The sequence below is a fragment of the Pelophylax lessonae genome (assembly GCF_965119305.1).
Source record: "Pelophylax lessonae genome assembly, chromosome: 8".
NCBI classification, from domain to species: domain Eukaryota; kingdom Metazoa; phylum Chordata; class Amphibia; order Anura; family Ranidae; genus Pelophylax; species Pelophylax lessonae.
Window position 1 is genome coordinate 12,749,770 of NC_138775.1, and position 15,809 is coordinate 12,765,578.

The 15,809-nt window shown below is 48.8% G+C and overlaps 1 protein-coding gene across 2 annotated transcripts in view; it reads right to left on the bottom strand.

Annotated features, from left to right (window-relative positions):
- Positions 1-245: 245 nt before the first annotated feature.
- Positions 246-15,809, bottom strand: part of MST1R (macrophage stimulating 1 receptor) — a 107,999-nt gene continuing 92,435 nt past the window's right edge. For both annotated transcript variants that reach the window (XM_082265291.1, XM_082265292.1), the window contains exons 18-22: positions 15,583-15,764; positions 8,686-8,795; positions 3,790-3,955; positions 3,554-3,690; positions 246-585 (exon numbers count right to left, since the gene is read on the bottom strand). In XM_082265291.1, coding sequence (XP_082121417.1) covers positions 258-585; positions 3,554-3,690; positions 3,790-3,955; positions 8,686-8,795; positions 15,583-15,764 — 923 coding nt within the window. In that variant the 3' untranslated portion in view covers positions 246-257. The remainder of the gene's footprint in view (positions 586-3,553; positions 3,691-3,789; positions 3,956-8,685; positions 8,796-15,582; positions 15,765-15,809) is intronic.

Genomic DNA, 15,809 nt, shown 5'->3' on the forward strand with positions numbered 1-15,809 from the left:
AAAGAAGAAACTCTCATATCCTCTATTTGGCAATATATAGAAATCTTTTTGTTTCCAGGCACATACTGCTCCACCAAGAATAATAATAAATACAGTCTTAAAATTGTCCTTTTATTGGTCTTTGATATGAGCCGGTTTAGTACCTGCAGTTCATCCTCTGTACTTGTGCGATTCCTATAACAAACTCACAGGGTCTGCTCTGTTTTGGTCCTATTGATTGTGTCTGGCACATTCCGAGGGGTCCAGTGACTCCAGATCTAGTGGACTGACAACTTTTCAGTTCCAGTTGTTGAGGGTTCCCTCAGAGCTGGAGGAGGACAGTTCATAATGGCACTCAGTGTCACTCCGTGTATGTCATTAAAGTCCTCATCTTCCGGAGATGAATCTTCCTCCAGCTCATCCTCCGATGCGGGGGGTGCCGGCAGGAAAGGCTGGTCCCGGTCCAGGTTGATGTAGGTCACATTCAGATTGATGTAGTGATCCCCCATCAGGGAGTTGGAAATGGTCTCCATCTCGCTGACCAGTTGGGTGAACGTCGGTCGCTCGTCTGGGTGTGGGCTCCAGCATTGCAACATGAGGGTGTATCTGCGGAGACACAGAGAAGGACAGAGGATCAAACAGAGACACAGAGGAGGAAAGAGGATCAAAACCAAGACACAGAGGAGGACAGAGGATAAAACTGGGACACAGAGGAGGACAGAGGATAAAACCGGGACACAGAGGAGGACAGAGGATAAAACCGGGACACAGAGGAGGACAGAGGATAAAACCGGGACACAGAGGAGGACAGAGGATAAAACCGGGACACAGAGGAGGACAGAGGATAAAACCGGGACACAGAGGAGGACAGAGGATAAAACCGGGACACAGAGGAGGACAGAGGATAAAACAGACACAGAGGAGGATAGAGGATCAAACAGAGACACAGAGGATGAAAGAGGATCAAACTGTGACTCTGTTTGATCCTCTTTCCTCCTCTGTGTTTGTTTGATCCTCTTCCCTCCTCTGTGTCTCCGTTTGATCCTTTGTCCTCCTCTGTAACTCGGTTTGATCCTCTTTCCTCCTCTGTGTCTCTGAGGAGGACAAAGGATCAGTCACAGAGGAGGCCAAAGGATAAAACAGGGACACAGAGGAAGAGAAGATCAGACAGACCCAGGGAAGGATAGAGGATCCAACAAGAGACACAGAGGAGGGTAGAGGATCAAACAGAGACACAGGAGGACAGAAGGTCAAACAGAGACACAGAGGAGGATAGGATCAAACAGGGACACAGAGGAGGACAGAGGAGCAAACAGATACACAGAGGAGGACAGAGGATTAAACAGGACACAGAGGATCAAACAGAGACACTGAGGAGGATAGAGGATCAAACAGGGACACAGAGGAGGACAGAGGATCAAACAGGGACACAGAGGATCAAACAGGGACAAAGAGGAGGACAGAGAATCAAACAGAGACACTGAGGAGGACAGAGGAGCAAACAGAGACACAGAGGAAGAATGATGATCAAACAGATGAGGACAGAGGATCAAACAGAGACACAGGAGGACAGAAGGTCAAACAGACACACAGAGAATGATAGGATCACACAGGGACACAGAGAAGGACGGAGGATCAAACAGAGACACAGGATGAGAGAGGATTAAACAGACACATGAGCACAGAGGATCAAACAGACACAGTAGAAAATCAAACAGACAGAGGAGGATAGAAAATCAAATAGACACAGAGTAGGACAGAATCAAACAGAGGAACAGAGGATCAAACAGAGGAACAGAGGATCAAAGAGAGACACATAAGAGGACAGAGGGTCAAACAAAGAAACAGGCAGTTGGAGGTAGGTTGAGGTTCCCTTAAGGTTTGCCCTCCTCCCTACTGGAGAAGTTTTTTGTGGGTATCCTTATATAAGGTAGGTGGAGAGCTAGGGGTCAGGGCTCATCTTAGCTGGGAGACATCTAGGAAGGGAAGGTCTGCTAAAGTGGTCATGCTCTCTGCTTTCGGGGTAGGAGCGGGAGAAGGGTCCTTGCAGCTAAATCTAAGGCTGGAGAAAGGTACTAATGGCTGGGAAGAAATACTGGAAAGAGAGGAAGAAGCTTGGTGTGCCCCCTTATTCTCCCCTTTGGAAAAACTGGACAGCATAGGGAACCTACTGGTTTGGGCTGAACCACTCAGGACGCCCTGCAACCTGTATGTAAAGGCCAGCAACTGGTTGTCTGTAAAGGCCACATGGAACCTGGCCAGCACTGCCCTACATGCTACTGAGGAATGTTCTTCAATAGATAAGAGTGAGAAGATACAATGTATTGGATTATAAAAACGTTATCTGCCTTGGACAATCACTGAGAAGTTTACGTCAGTGAGGTGGGCCAAGGGAGAAGAGAATATTTGGAGAGACTTTCTAGACTGATTCTTGCCCCCCAGGCTTTGCCCTGCGAGGATGTGTGTTTAGCAGTCACCAGTAGTTTTCTCCCGGGCTCTCTCTGGAGAGGATGTGAGAACAGACGTTGTAGCTTTAGAGAAGTCCAATATGTACCTCCTAGGCCTTTACCTGGGGGAGGAAGCTGAAGGATCCTGTTCAGACAGTTGCCCATCTGGGCTTAAGAGGGGTCTGAATGCAGAGGCCTAAAAGGCCTAAAAAAAATAAAATAATGACCGGTGTCCATCAGGGTCTACAGAGTTCTAAATTAGCAGGAGGTCAAATGATACTAGGAGATACTACCAAGCGGGGTGATTTTTGCTACTGTTTTTTGGGTATCCTGCACTGCTAATCCTCTCTATGTAGACCAGGGGTGTCAAACTCCATTTCATCATGGGCTGCATAAGCATTACGGTCGCCCCCACTATCAGAAGTCCCCACCCTCCCTTACATCACAGTGCATCCCCTTTACCATGTGCTGCTGCAGGGAAGAAGCTGGAGGCAGAGCTGGGAAGCAGCAACTGCAGGGTCTGGAGGAGGGCTGGAGTCAGCTACTGGAGTCTGCCTAATGCTGAGACCAATTGAGGTGGAGAGGAGGGCCTCCACAGAGAGGTGCAGGGTCTGTAGGAGGAGTTGTATCCTCCTCTCTGCTGCCAACTGCTAAGTTGGGGGGGGGGTTCTCTCTGCAGCTGCAGAGGGAAGCACGGGATCTGGCAGAAGAGCTCTGTCCTCTCTGCTACTGTCTGCTGAGACAAGGTGGGGGCAAAGATGAGGATGATGTAGCAGCTGCAGGAGAGGTGCAAGGGCCACATGAAATTGCCTGGAGGGCCGGATTCGGCCCGCGGGCCTTGTGTTTGACACCTGTGATGTAGACAATTGAGCCAATTTCTTTTCGCAAAAGATTGGAGGCCTTGATGTCGGTTTAATACTGCAGAGTGTGTGGGTGCAGGGTAGACCCCATTAAAACACAGCTGTTCCCCCAGGATGTTACAGTGAAAGAAGACACCTTTATGGTCAATTAGGTCTTCTAAAAAGCGAAAAATAATTTTAAAAAATGGCACAGGCTCTAATAACTCCTTCCTCCTGCTCCTCCAAGTGTGGCCATGGACAGAGACGTGGCAAAGTAGAGGTACTCACAATGGGTCAGGGCAGAACTCAGGCTGCGGGAGACGTCTCCCCCTGAACAAGTAGCGGGTGATGTCGTAGGGGTCTACATCTGGATATGGAGGGGCTCCCCGAGTCATCAACTCCCACAGCAGCACCCCGAATGACCACTGCGGAAAAAATATATAATTATTATTCCACATAAGAAGATTGATATGATTCATACTGACGTCACACAATTCCCCAATATCTGTAATGACTCATCTCACCACGTCACTCTTGGTGGTGAATTTCTGCGTCTGTAAACTCTCCAGCGCCATCCACTTCACCGGCAGCCGAGCGTTCTTATGGCGGCGCACACTGTAGTATTCCTTGTCAAAAACATCCCGGGCCAGACCAAAATCTGCCACCTTCACCCTGTACGCGTCATCCAGCCTGAAAATAAGCACGACCGCGCAATTCAGCCATGTTGTTATCAAGTGACACCAATCTAACGCATGCAGACAGGTTCTCTTCCTGCTGTCTGGGAACTGACATCCTGACTAACTCTCCATTTGGCCCCACATCCAATCACTGTCCAGATCTTCACCCCTGTGACATTTCCAGAATTGGCCCCATCTTGACCAATGACACCACCAAGACACTAATTCACTCCCTGGTTATCCCTCGCCTCAACCGTTGCGACTCCCTCCCGTTGGCCTGACTCTACACAGACTATCCCCCCTTCAATCTATATCATGAATGCTGTTGGACTTGTCTACCTTACCAACTACTCAGTGTCCTCCACCCCCCTCTGCCAATCTCTCTATTGGTCTTCGCTCAGTGTCCTCCACCCCCCTCTGCCAATCTCTCTATTGGTCTTCGCTCAGTGTCCTCCACCCCCCTCTGCCAATCTCTCTATTGGTCTTCGCTCAGTGTCCTCCACCCTCCTCTGCCAATCTCTCTATTGGTCTTCGCTCAGTGTCCTCTACCCCCCTCTGCCAATCCCTCTATTGGTCTTCACTCAGTGTCCTCCACCCTCCTCTGCCAATCCCTCTATTGGTCTTCGCTCAGTGTCCTCCACTCCCCTCTGAGCGAAGACCAATAGAGAGATTGGCAGAGGAGGGTGGAGGACACTGAGCGAAGACCAATAGAGGGATTGGCAGAGGAGGGTGGAGGACACTGAGCGAAGACCAATAGAGAGATTGGCAGTGTCCTCCACCCTCCTCTGCCAATCCCTCTATTGGTCTTCGCTCAGTGTCCTCCACCCCCATCTGCCAATCCCTCTATTGGTCTTCGCTCAGTGTCCTCTACCCCCTCTGCCAATCCCTCTATTGGTCTTCGGTCAGTGTCCTCCACCCCCATCTGCCAATCCCTCTATTGGTCTTCGCTCACTGTCCTCCACCCTCCTCTGCCAATCCCTCTATTGGTCTTCGCTCAGTGTCCTCCACCCCCATCTGCCAATCCCTCTATTGGTCTTCGCTCAGTGTCCTCTACCCCCTCTGCCAATCCCTCTATTGGTCTTCGCTCAGTGTCCTCTACCCCCATCTGCCAATCCCTCTATTGGTCTTCGCTCAGTGTCCTCTACCCCCATCTGCCAATCCCTCTATTGGTCTTCGCTCAGTGTCCTCTACCCCCATCTGCCAATCCCTCTATTGGTCTTCGCTCAGTGTCCTCTACCCCCCTCTGCCAATCCCTCTATTGGTCTTCGCTCAGTGTCCTCCACCCCCCTCTGCCAATCTCTCTATTGGTCTTCGCTCAGTGTCCTCCACCCTCCTCTGCCAATCTCTCTATTGGTCTTCGCTCAGTGTCCTCCACCCCCCTCTGCCAATCTCTCTATTGGTCTTCGCTCAGTGTCCTCCACCCTCCTCTGCCAATCTCTCTATTGGTCTTCGCTCAGTGTCCTCTACCCCCCTCTGCCAATCCCTCTATTGGTCTTCACTCAGTGTCCTCCACCCTCCTCTGCCAATCCCTCTATTGGTCTTCGCTCAGTGTCCTCCACTCCCCTCTGAGCGAAGACCAATAGAGAGATTGGCAGAGGAGGGTGGAGGACACTGAGCGAAGACCAATAGAGGGATTGGCAGAGGAGGGTGGAGGACACTGAGCGAAGACCAATAGAGAGATTGGCAGTGTCCTCCACCCTCCTCTGCCAATCCCTCTATTGGTCTTCGCTCAGTGTCCTCCACCCCCATCTGCCAATCCCTCTATTGGTCCTCGCTCAGTGTCCTCTACCCCCTCTGCCAATCCCTCTATTGGTCTTCGCTCAGTGTCCTCCACCCCCATCTGCCAATCCCTCTATTGGTCTTCGCTCAGTGTCCTCCACCCTCCTCTGCCAATCCCTCTATTGGTCTTCGCTCAGTGTCCTCCACCCCCATCTGCCAATCCCTCTATTGGTCTTCGCTCAGTGTCCTCTACCCCCTCTGCCAATCCCTCTATTGGTCTTCGCTCAGTGTCCTCTACCCCCATCTGCCAATCCCTCTATTGGTCTTCGCTCAGTGTCCTCTACCCCCATCTGCCAATCCCTCTATTGGTCTTCGCTCAGTGTCCTCTACCCCCATCTGCCAATCCCTCTATTGGTCTTCGCTCAGTGTCCTCTACCCCCCTCTGCCAATCTCTCTATTGGTCTTCGCTCAGTGTCCTCCACCCCCATCTGCCAATCCCTCTATTGGTCTTCGCTCAGTGTCCTCTACCCCCTTCTGCCAATCCCTCTATTGGTCTTCGCTCAGTGTCCTCCACCCTCCTCTGCCAATCCCTCTATTGGTCTTCGCTCAGTGTCCTCCACCCCCCTCTGCCAATCCCTCTATTGGTCTTCGCTCAGTGTCCTCTACCCCCCTCTGCCAATCCCTCTATTGGTCTTCGCTCAGTGTCCTCCACCCCCCTCTGCCAATCTCTCTATTGGTCTTCGCTCAGTGTCCTCCACCCTCCTCTGCCAATCCCGCTATTGGTCTTCGCTCAGTGTCCTCCACCCTCCTCTGCCAATCTCTCTATTGGTCTTCGCTCAGTGTCCTCTACCCCCCTCTGCCAATCCCTCTATTGGTCTTCACTCAGTGTCCTCCACCCTCCTCTGCCAATCCCTCTATTGGTCTTCGCTCAGTGTCCTCCACTCCCCTCTGCCAATCTCTCTATTGGTCTTCGCTCAGTGTCCTCCACCCTCCTCTGCCAATCCCTCTATTGGTCTTCGCTCAGTGTCCTCTACCCCCATCTGCCAATCCCTCTATTGGTCTTCGCTCAGTGTCCTCTACCCCATCTGCCAATCCCTCTATTGGTCTTCGCTCAGTGTCCTCTACCCCCATCTGCCAATCCCTCTATTGGTCTTCGCTCAGTGTCCTCTACCCCCCTCTGCCAATCTCTCTATTGGTCTTCGCTCAGTGTCCTCCACCCTCCTCTGCCAATCCCTCTATTGGTCTTCGCTCAGTGTCCTCTACCCCCTTCTGCCAATCCCTCTATTGGTCTCTTCGCTCAGTGTCCTCCACCCTCCTCTGCCAATCCCTCTATTGGTCTTCGCTCAGTGTCCTCCACCCTCCTCTGCCAATCCCTCTATTGGTCTTCGCTCAGTGTCCTCTACCCCCCTCTGCCAATCCCTCTCTTGGTCTTCACTCAGTGTCCTCCACCCTCCTCTGCCAATCCCTCTATTGGTCTTCGCTCAGTGTCCTCTACCCCCCTCTGCCAATCCCTCTATTGGTCTCTTCGCTCAGTGTCCTCCACCCTCCTCTGCCAATCCCTCTATTGGTCTTCGCTCAGTGTCCTCCACCCTCCTCTGCCAATCCCTCTATTGGTCTTCGCTCAGTGTCCTCTACCCCCCTCTGCCAATCCCTCTCTTGGTCTTCACTCAGTGTCCTCCACCCTCCTCTGCCAATCCCTCTATTGGTCTTCGCTCAGTGTCCTCTACCCCCCTCTGCCAATCCCTCTATTGGTCTTCGCTCAGTGTCCTCCACCCCCCTCTGCCAATCCCTCTATTGGTCTTCGCTCAGTGTCCTCCACCCTCCTCTGCCAATCCCTCTATTGGTCTTCGCTCAGTGTCCTCTACCCCCCTCTGCCAATCCCTCTATTGGTCTTCGCTCAGTGTCCTCCACCCCCTCTGCCAATCTCTCTATTGGTCTTCGCTCAGTGTCCTCTACCCCCCTCTGCCAATCCCTCTATTGGTCTTCACTCAGTGTCCTCCACCCCCCTCTGCCAATCTCTCTGTTGGTCTTCGCTCAGTGTCCTCCACCCCCCTCTGCCAATCCCTCTATTGGTCTTCGCTCGGTGTCCCCCACCCCTTTGTCAATCCTTCAATTGGCCTCCAACTCAGTGTTCTCCACCCCTCTTTATCAATCCTTCCATTGGTCCTTTCTCAGTGTCCTCCACCCATCTCTGCCATCTCTCCACTGGCCTCCAACTCCGTGTCCTCCATCCCTCTCTTCCAAACCCTCCGTTGGTCTCTGCTCAGTGTCCTCCACCACTTATCTGACAATCCCTCCACTGGCATCTGATCAAAATACTAACAATGTACAAAGCCATCCACAGCTTGGCTCTCAGCTACATCACCAACCTCGTCTCCAAATACTAAATGACCCAATCCATTCTCTCTGCTGCCTACACAACCTCCTGCTCTCTAGATCCTTCATCACTGCCTTCCATGCTCACATCCAGAACTTCTCAAGAGCCTCTCCAATCCTCTGGAACTCCCTACCCCAATCTGTCTTGCTCTCTCGGTCTCTGCCTATAGGTGATCCCTGAAAACAGATCTCTATGGGAAGCCTATCCTGCCTCAGCCTAACAACTGAACTTTTACTTTCTCCAATGATTCATCCATTCACCTGTAGATATTGTAAAGTTCTGTGCAAACTGTTACCACTAAATAAATTTGTAATATTAATAATAAGTTCTGTATTATAATATGAAAGTATAAATCATGAATAATAAGAATAAGAATAATGACAACAATAATAATAAAAATTATATATAATCCTATTTATTACTAATAATATTAATAAGAAAATAATATATAAATCCTGTATAATAATAAAAGTAATATATAAATCCTATACAATAACCAGTTTTTCTGCTGTAATTTACAAATATTATAACAGTATTTTAGCCAGCATTTCAAGGACTAATTGGTAAAACACTTCATCACTAACTGCAGCATTTTTTCTCCTAGGCGGTAAAGAGAGGGGTCGGCCATAAGCCCCATGACCACTCACATGCAGTTCCGTGCCGCCAGGTCTCGGTGTACAAACTTCTCCTGGGCCAAATATTCCATTCCCCGGGAAACCTGCAGACCGAACCCGACCAGATCCTTCACCGTGGGGCTCTGTGTGTACAGAAAGGCAGGTTAATATTATAGATTTGAGAATAAAATGGTGGCTGTTGAAAGTTTTTAGAAAAAAAAATACACTAAAATGAATTTTAATGCACTTAAACACACACACAAACACCAATCTAATTATTTTGGCAAAATAGTAAAGTATCAAGTAAATAGATACCAAACATGCAGGGGAGGACTGAGCCAGGGGCAGGGGGGCAATTGACCCCTGGGCAGCTCCGCTTCTGCCTATACTTAAAGGATTCCTGGTGAAGAGAAGTAAAAAGTCCCTGCAGCTGACCTACTGAGTGTGGGTTGAAGACAAGGACAGAGCGCAGGCCTCCCCACCCCCAGCATGGATGGTGTAAACTGTGTCTGAGTAGAGGCCGGTTCCATGCCCCACTGGAGACTCTCCTCCCCCAGACCAGCCCCAACCGAGCTGTCCCAGCTCCCCCAACCGCCCCCTGCTGGCCAGGTTGGGAAGCCGGATTCAGTCGGTGAGTAGAGAGTACCTGGAGCAGATCTTCAGCCGGGAATGGGGGTCAGGGTCAGGAGGAGGACAGGAAGGGGGAGAGAGTGGGAGGGGGGCCGAGTCGCTGCACCATGGGCCTCTGGTTTGTACTTGCCCCCTGGGCCGAAAGTTGCCAGTCTGCCCCTGCAAACATGTCAAGATTTAAAATTGCACACGCCTGTGAAATGGTGATAAACTATAGTACCTAAAATTCTCCAAAGGTGACGCTTTAAAATTCTTCACAGGTTATAAGTTTAGATTTATTTGCCCTTGAATTATTGCTCTCACTCTAACGTTTGTGGTGATACTTCATATGAATGGTGCAATCGCTGTTTACCAGACCTACGCACATGCTTGCATTTGCATGTATGCATAGGGGCGGGGACTGCGGTGCTTTTAACCACTTTAGCCCCGGAAGATTTGGCTGCTCAATGACCAGGCCCTATTTTGCGATTCGGCACTGCGTGATTTTAACGGACAATTGCGCGGTCGTGCGACACTGTACTCAATGAAATCAACGTTCTTTTTTTTCCCACAAATAGAGCTTTCTTTTGGTGGTATTTGATCACCTGTGCGATTTTAATTTTTTTTGCGCCATAAACAAAAAAAGAGCGACAATTTTGGAAAAATAATATTTTTCACATTTTTTTTATATGAAATTCTCAAAAAAAAAAAATATATATATATATAAAAATCAAAATTTAACATTTTAGGCCAATTTGTTTTCTGCTACATATTTTTGATAAAAAAAAAAAAAAAAAATCACAATAAGCGTATTTTGATTGGTTTGCACAAAAGTTATTGCGTTCACCAACTACGGGAAAGATGTCATTTTTATTGTTTTTTTTTTTTTTACTAGTAATGGCAGCGATCTGCGATTTTTTTTGCGGGACTGCGACATTGCGGCAGACAGATCGGACCCCTAACTGACATTTTAGACACTTTTGGGGGTACCAGTGACATTACTACAGTAATCAGTGCTAAAAATATGCACTGTTACTGTAAAAAGTACACTGGCAGGGAAGGGGTTAACTGTACTGGTGATCAAGGGGTTAAATGTGTCCCTAGGGGCGTGATTCTAACTGTCAGGGGGCGTGGTTTGTGAAGTAATCACAGAGACATGCGACATGCTGTGTTTACAGAGATCGTGAGTGGCCGGGGGCCATCGGAGCCGCCGGTCACACGTGCTGGCTCCCCAGGTAATAAGCGGCGGCGGCACGCGCTCCCCCCCTACAGTCTCCTGAGCGAGCGATGTAGGGCTACGTCGCTTTGCCCAGCAGCGGCAGAGTGCCGCAGTAAATGTACGGTGGGCGGGGCGCAAGTGGTTAATTTTGTTCAAGTATTTTTATTAATTTTATTAACATTTATTTTTGACACTTTTATTCATTTAACTTCAAGCTTACACCTGAGCGTACTGGAACTGCTGGCAGAATAGCGGCAAAACACGGGACGCTTTTGCGATGCAATTATTTCTTAATGGCCCTCCAAACAATGAGAAAACGTGCTACTATCGCTGTAAAAAATTGCAACGCAAGACGCGTCTGGCTCTGTGCCAACATTTAGTGCACAAGCTTCTTTGGCGCATTTTTGGAGCAGAGGGAGGCCCATGCAAATGAGTGGTGCCGCTCCAAAAATGCGCCACAAAAAATCTAAAAAAACATGGTGCAGCAGGTGTCGTTGCAGTACGCTTAGGTGTGATTAGAGCCTTATTGCCATCAATAATTGATAATAAGCCCCCTTGTGATAGCATTGGGCAGGTGACAGGTCATCTTTATGGAGACATCAGGGATTGATTAGACCCCTGATGTCTCCCTTGCCCTCCAAAGCAGCTAACCAAGCACAGATCATACTTGGTTAACTGCTTTCCTGGCTGTAACAGCCGGTGAATGACAGCTCTGAAATCAGAATTGACAAAATTCTTGTTGCTTCCAGGTTCATACATTGCAGAGGAGATTGTGGAATGGACATTCCTCCATCTCCTCTATGCCAAGCAGTCCTGGGCACTTACTGTAGTCCTGGGGTCCCTGGAGGAACAGGAGAGCCCAGAAACCACCACAGGTGGTGATGTGGGGACCCTTCACAATGCTGTAAAACTAATGCATCTGGATGGATTTTTGTGCCACTAATAAAGTTGCATGGAATTCAATGTAAGGACATGTAGATCATATCTACAAATCATAGGTGTGCACAGCCTATTGCATTAGGGTGTGCACCCCAAATCTCAAACACATGTGTATGTATGTATGTATGTATGTATGTATGTATGTATGTATGTATGTATGTATGTATGTATGTATATATATATATATATATATATATATATATATATATATATATATATATATATATATATATATATATATATATATGTATACAGTGCTGTATTTTGGCCTAGGCCAACAAGGCCCAGGCCTAGGGCGGCACTATGCAGGGGGGGCAGCAGAAAAGCCGCCCCCCCCCTCCACCTGAGACTCTATTGGCCACTGGTTGCTCTCTCACCCCCCCCCCCCTCTCTCTCTCTCTCAATCACCGCCTCTCACCCACCCCCCTCTCTCTCTCCCTCTCTTATCTCTCTATTTCTCTCTCATCCCCCCCTCTCTCTCACCCCCCTCTCTCTCTCTCACTCCCTCTATCTCATTCCCCACTCTCTCGCTCTCTCTCTTACCCCCCTCTCAGTCTCTCTCTCATCCCTTTCTCACCCCCTCTCTCTCACCCCTCCTCTCTCTCTCCCCCCTCTCTCTCTCATCCCCCTTTGTCAACCCCCTCTCTCTCTCTCGCCCCCTCTCTCTTTCATTCTCTATCTCATCCCCCCTCTCTCTCTCTCTCTCATCCCCCTTATCTCTCTCACCCCCCCTCTCTCTCTTTGGTCTCCCCCTCTCTCTTTCACCCCCTCTCTCTCTTCCTCCCTCCCTCCCTCTCTTTCGCTCTCCCTCACCCACCCCCATCTCTCTCTCCCACCCCCACTCACAACCCCCCCTCTCGTGAGATCTCAGGGGTTCATGCTGGGACTTGTAGTCCTTCAATTTTGGAGGGAGTCCCATCCGTTAAAGGAGTGGGGCAAATTTACATAGGAGGGGGCGCCCAATTTTAGTCTTGCCTAGGGCAGCACAAAATCAAAATACACCACTGTGTATATATATATAGTATAAATATATTTTTTTTATATTTAGCAGTAGTGCAATGGGCAGAGTTTGTAGAGCAGTGGACGATGTCTGTAAGGAAGAGGTTGGCGTCAGTAGGGCAGCGATTGGTGTCAGTAGTTTATTTGTATTATTCATTTTTACAATTTAAATGTTTTTTTTTTATTTTTTTCTATTTTTTTTAGAAGCCCCATTTTGGGGGCTTTGGTGAAATATCAGGGGTCTAAACAGACCCCAGATTTCTCAGTCTTGAGACAGAGAAAGGAACTGAGGACAGAGATTCCCCAGTCACTTTCTCTGCAGCCAGGCAGCAAGGGGAATCTGTGCCGCACAGGGCGATTAGAGTGTGCCCAGGCACACCTGGCACACCCCGTACACACACCTATGCTACAAATACAATATGACGATGGACACTGCATGCCGGGGCCAGTATTCTATTTTCTAATTTTCATGGCAATCTGTAGATCAGTGGTTGTCAACTCGTTAGATGTAGTGGCCCCTGACAGCTCCAAAGGGCCGCACTTAATTTCCATTATAATACAGAAAACGGTCAGAGACTTCAGACATACTACAGGAGACAATCAGAGACTACAGACCTGCAACAGGTGGGGCTGGAAGACGCCCTAAAGAAGTAATTGAGTGACTGGGCATGTGCTTTGTGAGACCCCTAGAGATTCCCATTTACTAATGAATGCTTCCAATACTAACAGTTGGGGTCTTTAAAGGGCCATGTCAGCCTCAGTCCACAGGTTGGGCCACCAGGGCAGTAGATGCAAGCATAGGTGTGCACATAGGGTGTGCTGGATGTGCCTGGGCACACCCTATTCACCCCATGCATCACTGGCAGAGCTTCAGGGGGTTGCAGGGGTCTCAATGGCAACCCCACCTATATATACATACATGCACGCATGCGTGTTTGAGCTTTGGAGTGCACACCCTAATGCAATAGGCTGTGTACACCTACGGATGCAAGCGGGGACAGGGAGGCTATAGTTGGTCTGAACTTCTACAGATTTTCCAGCTACATAGAACATAAAAAGAAGATTTCCTAACATGAATTCCGTTTTACAGATGAGATTTCTCTGGCAGAACACACAGAACATTCTCTTTATCTCTGGAGATTAATGAGACCTGCAACAAACCCTCTCTTGGGGTGTCATGATGTACAAACTGTCCATCCAGAAACTCTGCATTACCCGTCATCTCCAGCCACTAATTACATCCAGAAAAGATCATAACGGGGTCTCCAGGGACAAGCTGCACCGCAATGCCAACTTCCCAGAGACATTCCAAAGCCCACAGATCTCATTATGGGCACTTTCCTTCCTATCCCGAACAGTCACAGACACCACTTACTTCTCTCTTTAGATTTAGCAAATTTCCCTATGACAGTGATTGCAGGAGTCTATGTAAGCAGCGTTGTGTTATTATTTAGAACAGAGGGGAGCAATTCTTTTAACATCACCATAATATTCAGTGAATGTAATGAGACAGAAAGCTGTCAGAGACTGCAGACATCCTACAGGAGATGGTCAGAAACAGGAGAGGGTCAGAGACTGGAGACATGATACAGGAGATGGTCAGAGACTGCAGACATCCTACAGGAGACAGTCAGAGACTGCAGACATACTACAGGAGATGGTCAGAGACTGCAGACATGATACAGGAGATGGACAGAGACTGCGGACATGATACAAGAGATGGTCAGAGACTGCAGACATGATACAGGAGATGGACAGAGACTGCGGACATGATACAAGAGATGGTCAGAGACTGCGGACATGATACAGGAGATGGTCAGAGACTGCAGACATGATACAAGAGATGGTCAGAGACTGTAGACATGATACAAGAGATGGTCAGAGACTGCAGACATGATACAGGAGATGGACAGAGACTGCGGACATGATACAGGAGATGGACAGAGACTGCGGACATGATACAAGAGATGGTCAGAGACTGCGGACATGATACAGGAGATGGTCAGAGACTGCAGACATGATACAGGAGATGGTCAGAGACTGCAGACATGATACAAGAGATGGTCAGAGACTGCAGACATGATACAGGAGATGGACAGAGACTGCGGAGCGGACATGATACAGGAGATGGTCAGAGAATGCAGACATGATACAAGATATGGTCAGAGACTGCAGACATGATACAGGAGATGGTCAGAGACTGCAGACATGATACAGGAGATGGTCAGAGACCGCAGACATGATACAGGAGATGGTCAGAGACTGCAGACATGATACAGGAGATGGTCAGAGACTGCAGACATGATACAGGAGATGGTCAGAGACTGCAGACATGATACAGGAGATGGTCAGAGACTGCAGACATGATACAGGAGATGGTCAGAGACTGCAGACATCCTACAGGAGACAGTCAGAGACTGCAGACATACTACAGGAGATGGTCAGAAACAGGAGAGGGTCAGAGACTGCAGACATGATACAGGAGATGGTCAGAGACTGCAGACATCCTACAGGAGACAGTCAGAGACTGCAGACATCCTACAGGAGATGGTCAGAGACTGCAGACATCCAACAGGAGATGGTCAGAGACTGCAGACATCCAACAGGAGATGGTCAGAGACTGCAGACATCCAACAGGAGATGGTCAGAGACTGCAGACATCCAACAGGAGATGGTCAGAGACTGCAGACATCCTACAGGAGATGGTCAGAGACTGCAGACATCCTACAGGAGATGGTCAGACACTTTAGACATTCTACAGGAGATGGTCAGAAACTGCAGACAAACTATAGAAATCGTTGGAGTCTGTGGACATAATTCAGAAGAGAGTCAAAGACTAAAGACTTGTTCCATGAGACTGTTAGAGACCACTGTTATTACAGTCCATGTTTCCACATTTGTGGAATTGTTAGACTACTGTTTTGCTCCAAAGTAAGTGCCAAAGGCCCACAAGTTGGACACCAGGGATCTACAAGGCTGAAGCTGGTATCTGTTCTCTCGATCGATCGTTGAGTTTGTAGAATGATGGAGGAAATTTCTCCGTGCACTTTATCTTTTAAGGAACCATCCTATTCTGACAGAGAGAGCCCCTATAGGTACTCCAACTATTACCTTTCTAGATCCTTCCAGTGAAGTCTAATAAATTGAAGGCACGGTTGACTTACTCTGTCCTCGCTGCGGATGAAGTGTCTTAGGTCCCCATGTGACATGTATGGGAGGACCACCAGGGGAAGACCCTCCCGTGGTAAGAATATCCCAGTGAGCGACAAGACGTGCAGATGATGAAAGTTCTTCATCAGGATCCCTTCTCTAAGGAACTCCTCCACCTCCTCCACATCCGTTATCCCTAATAGGACGAGAGACAGAGCTCAGACATCATAAATTCCTCAAA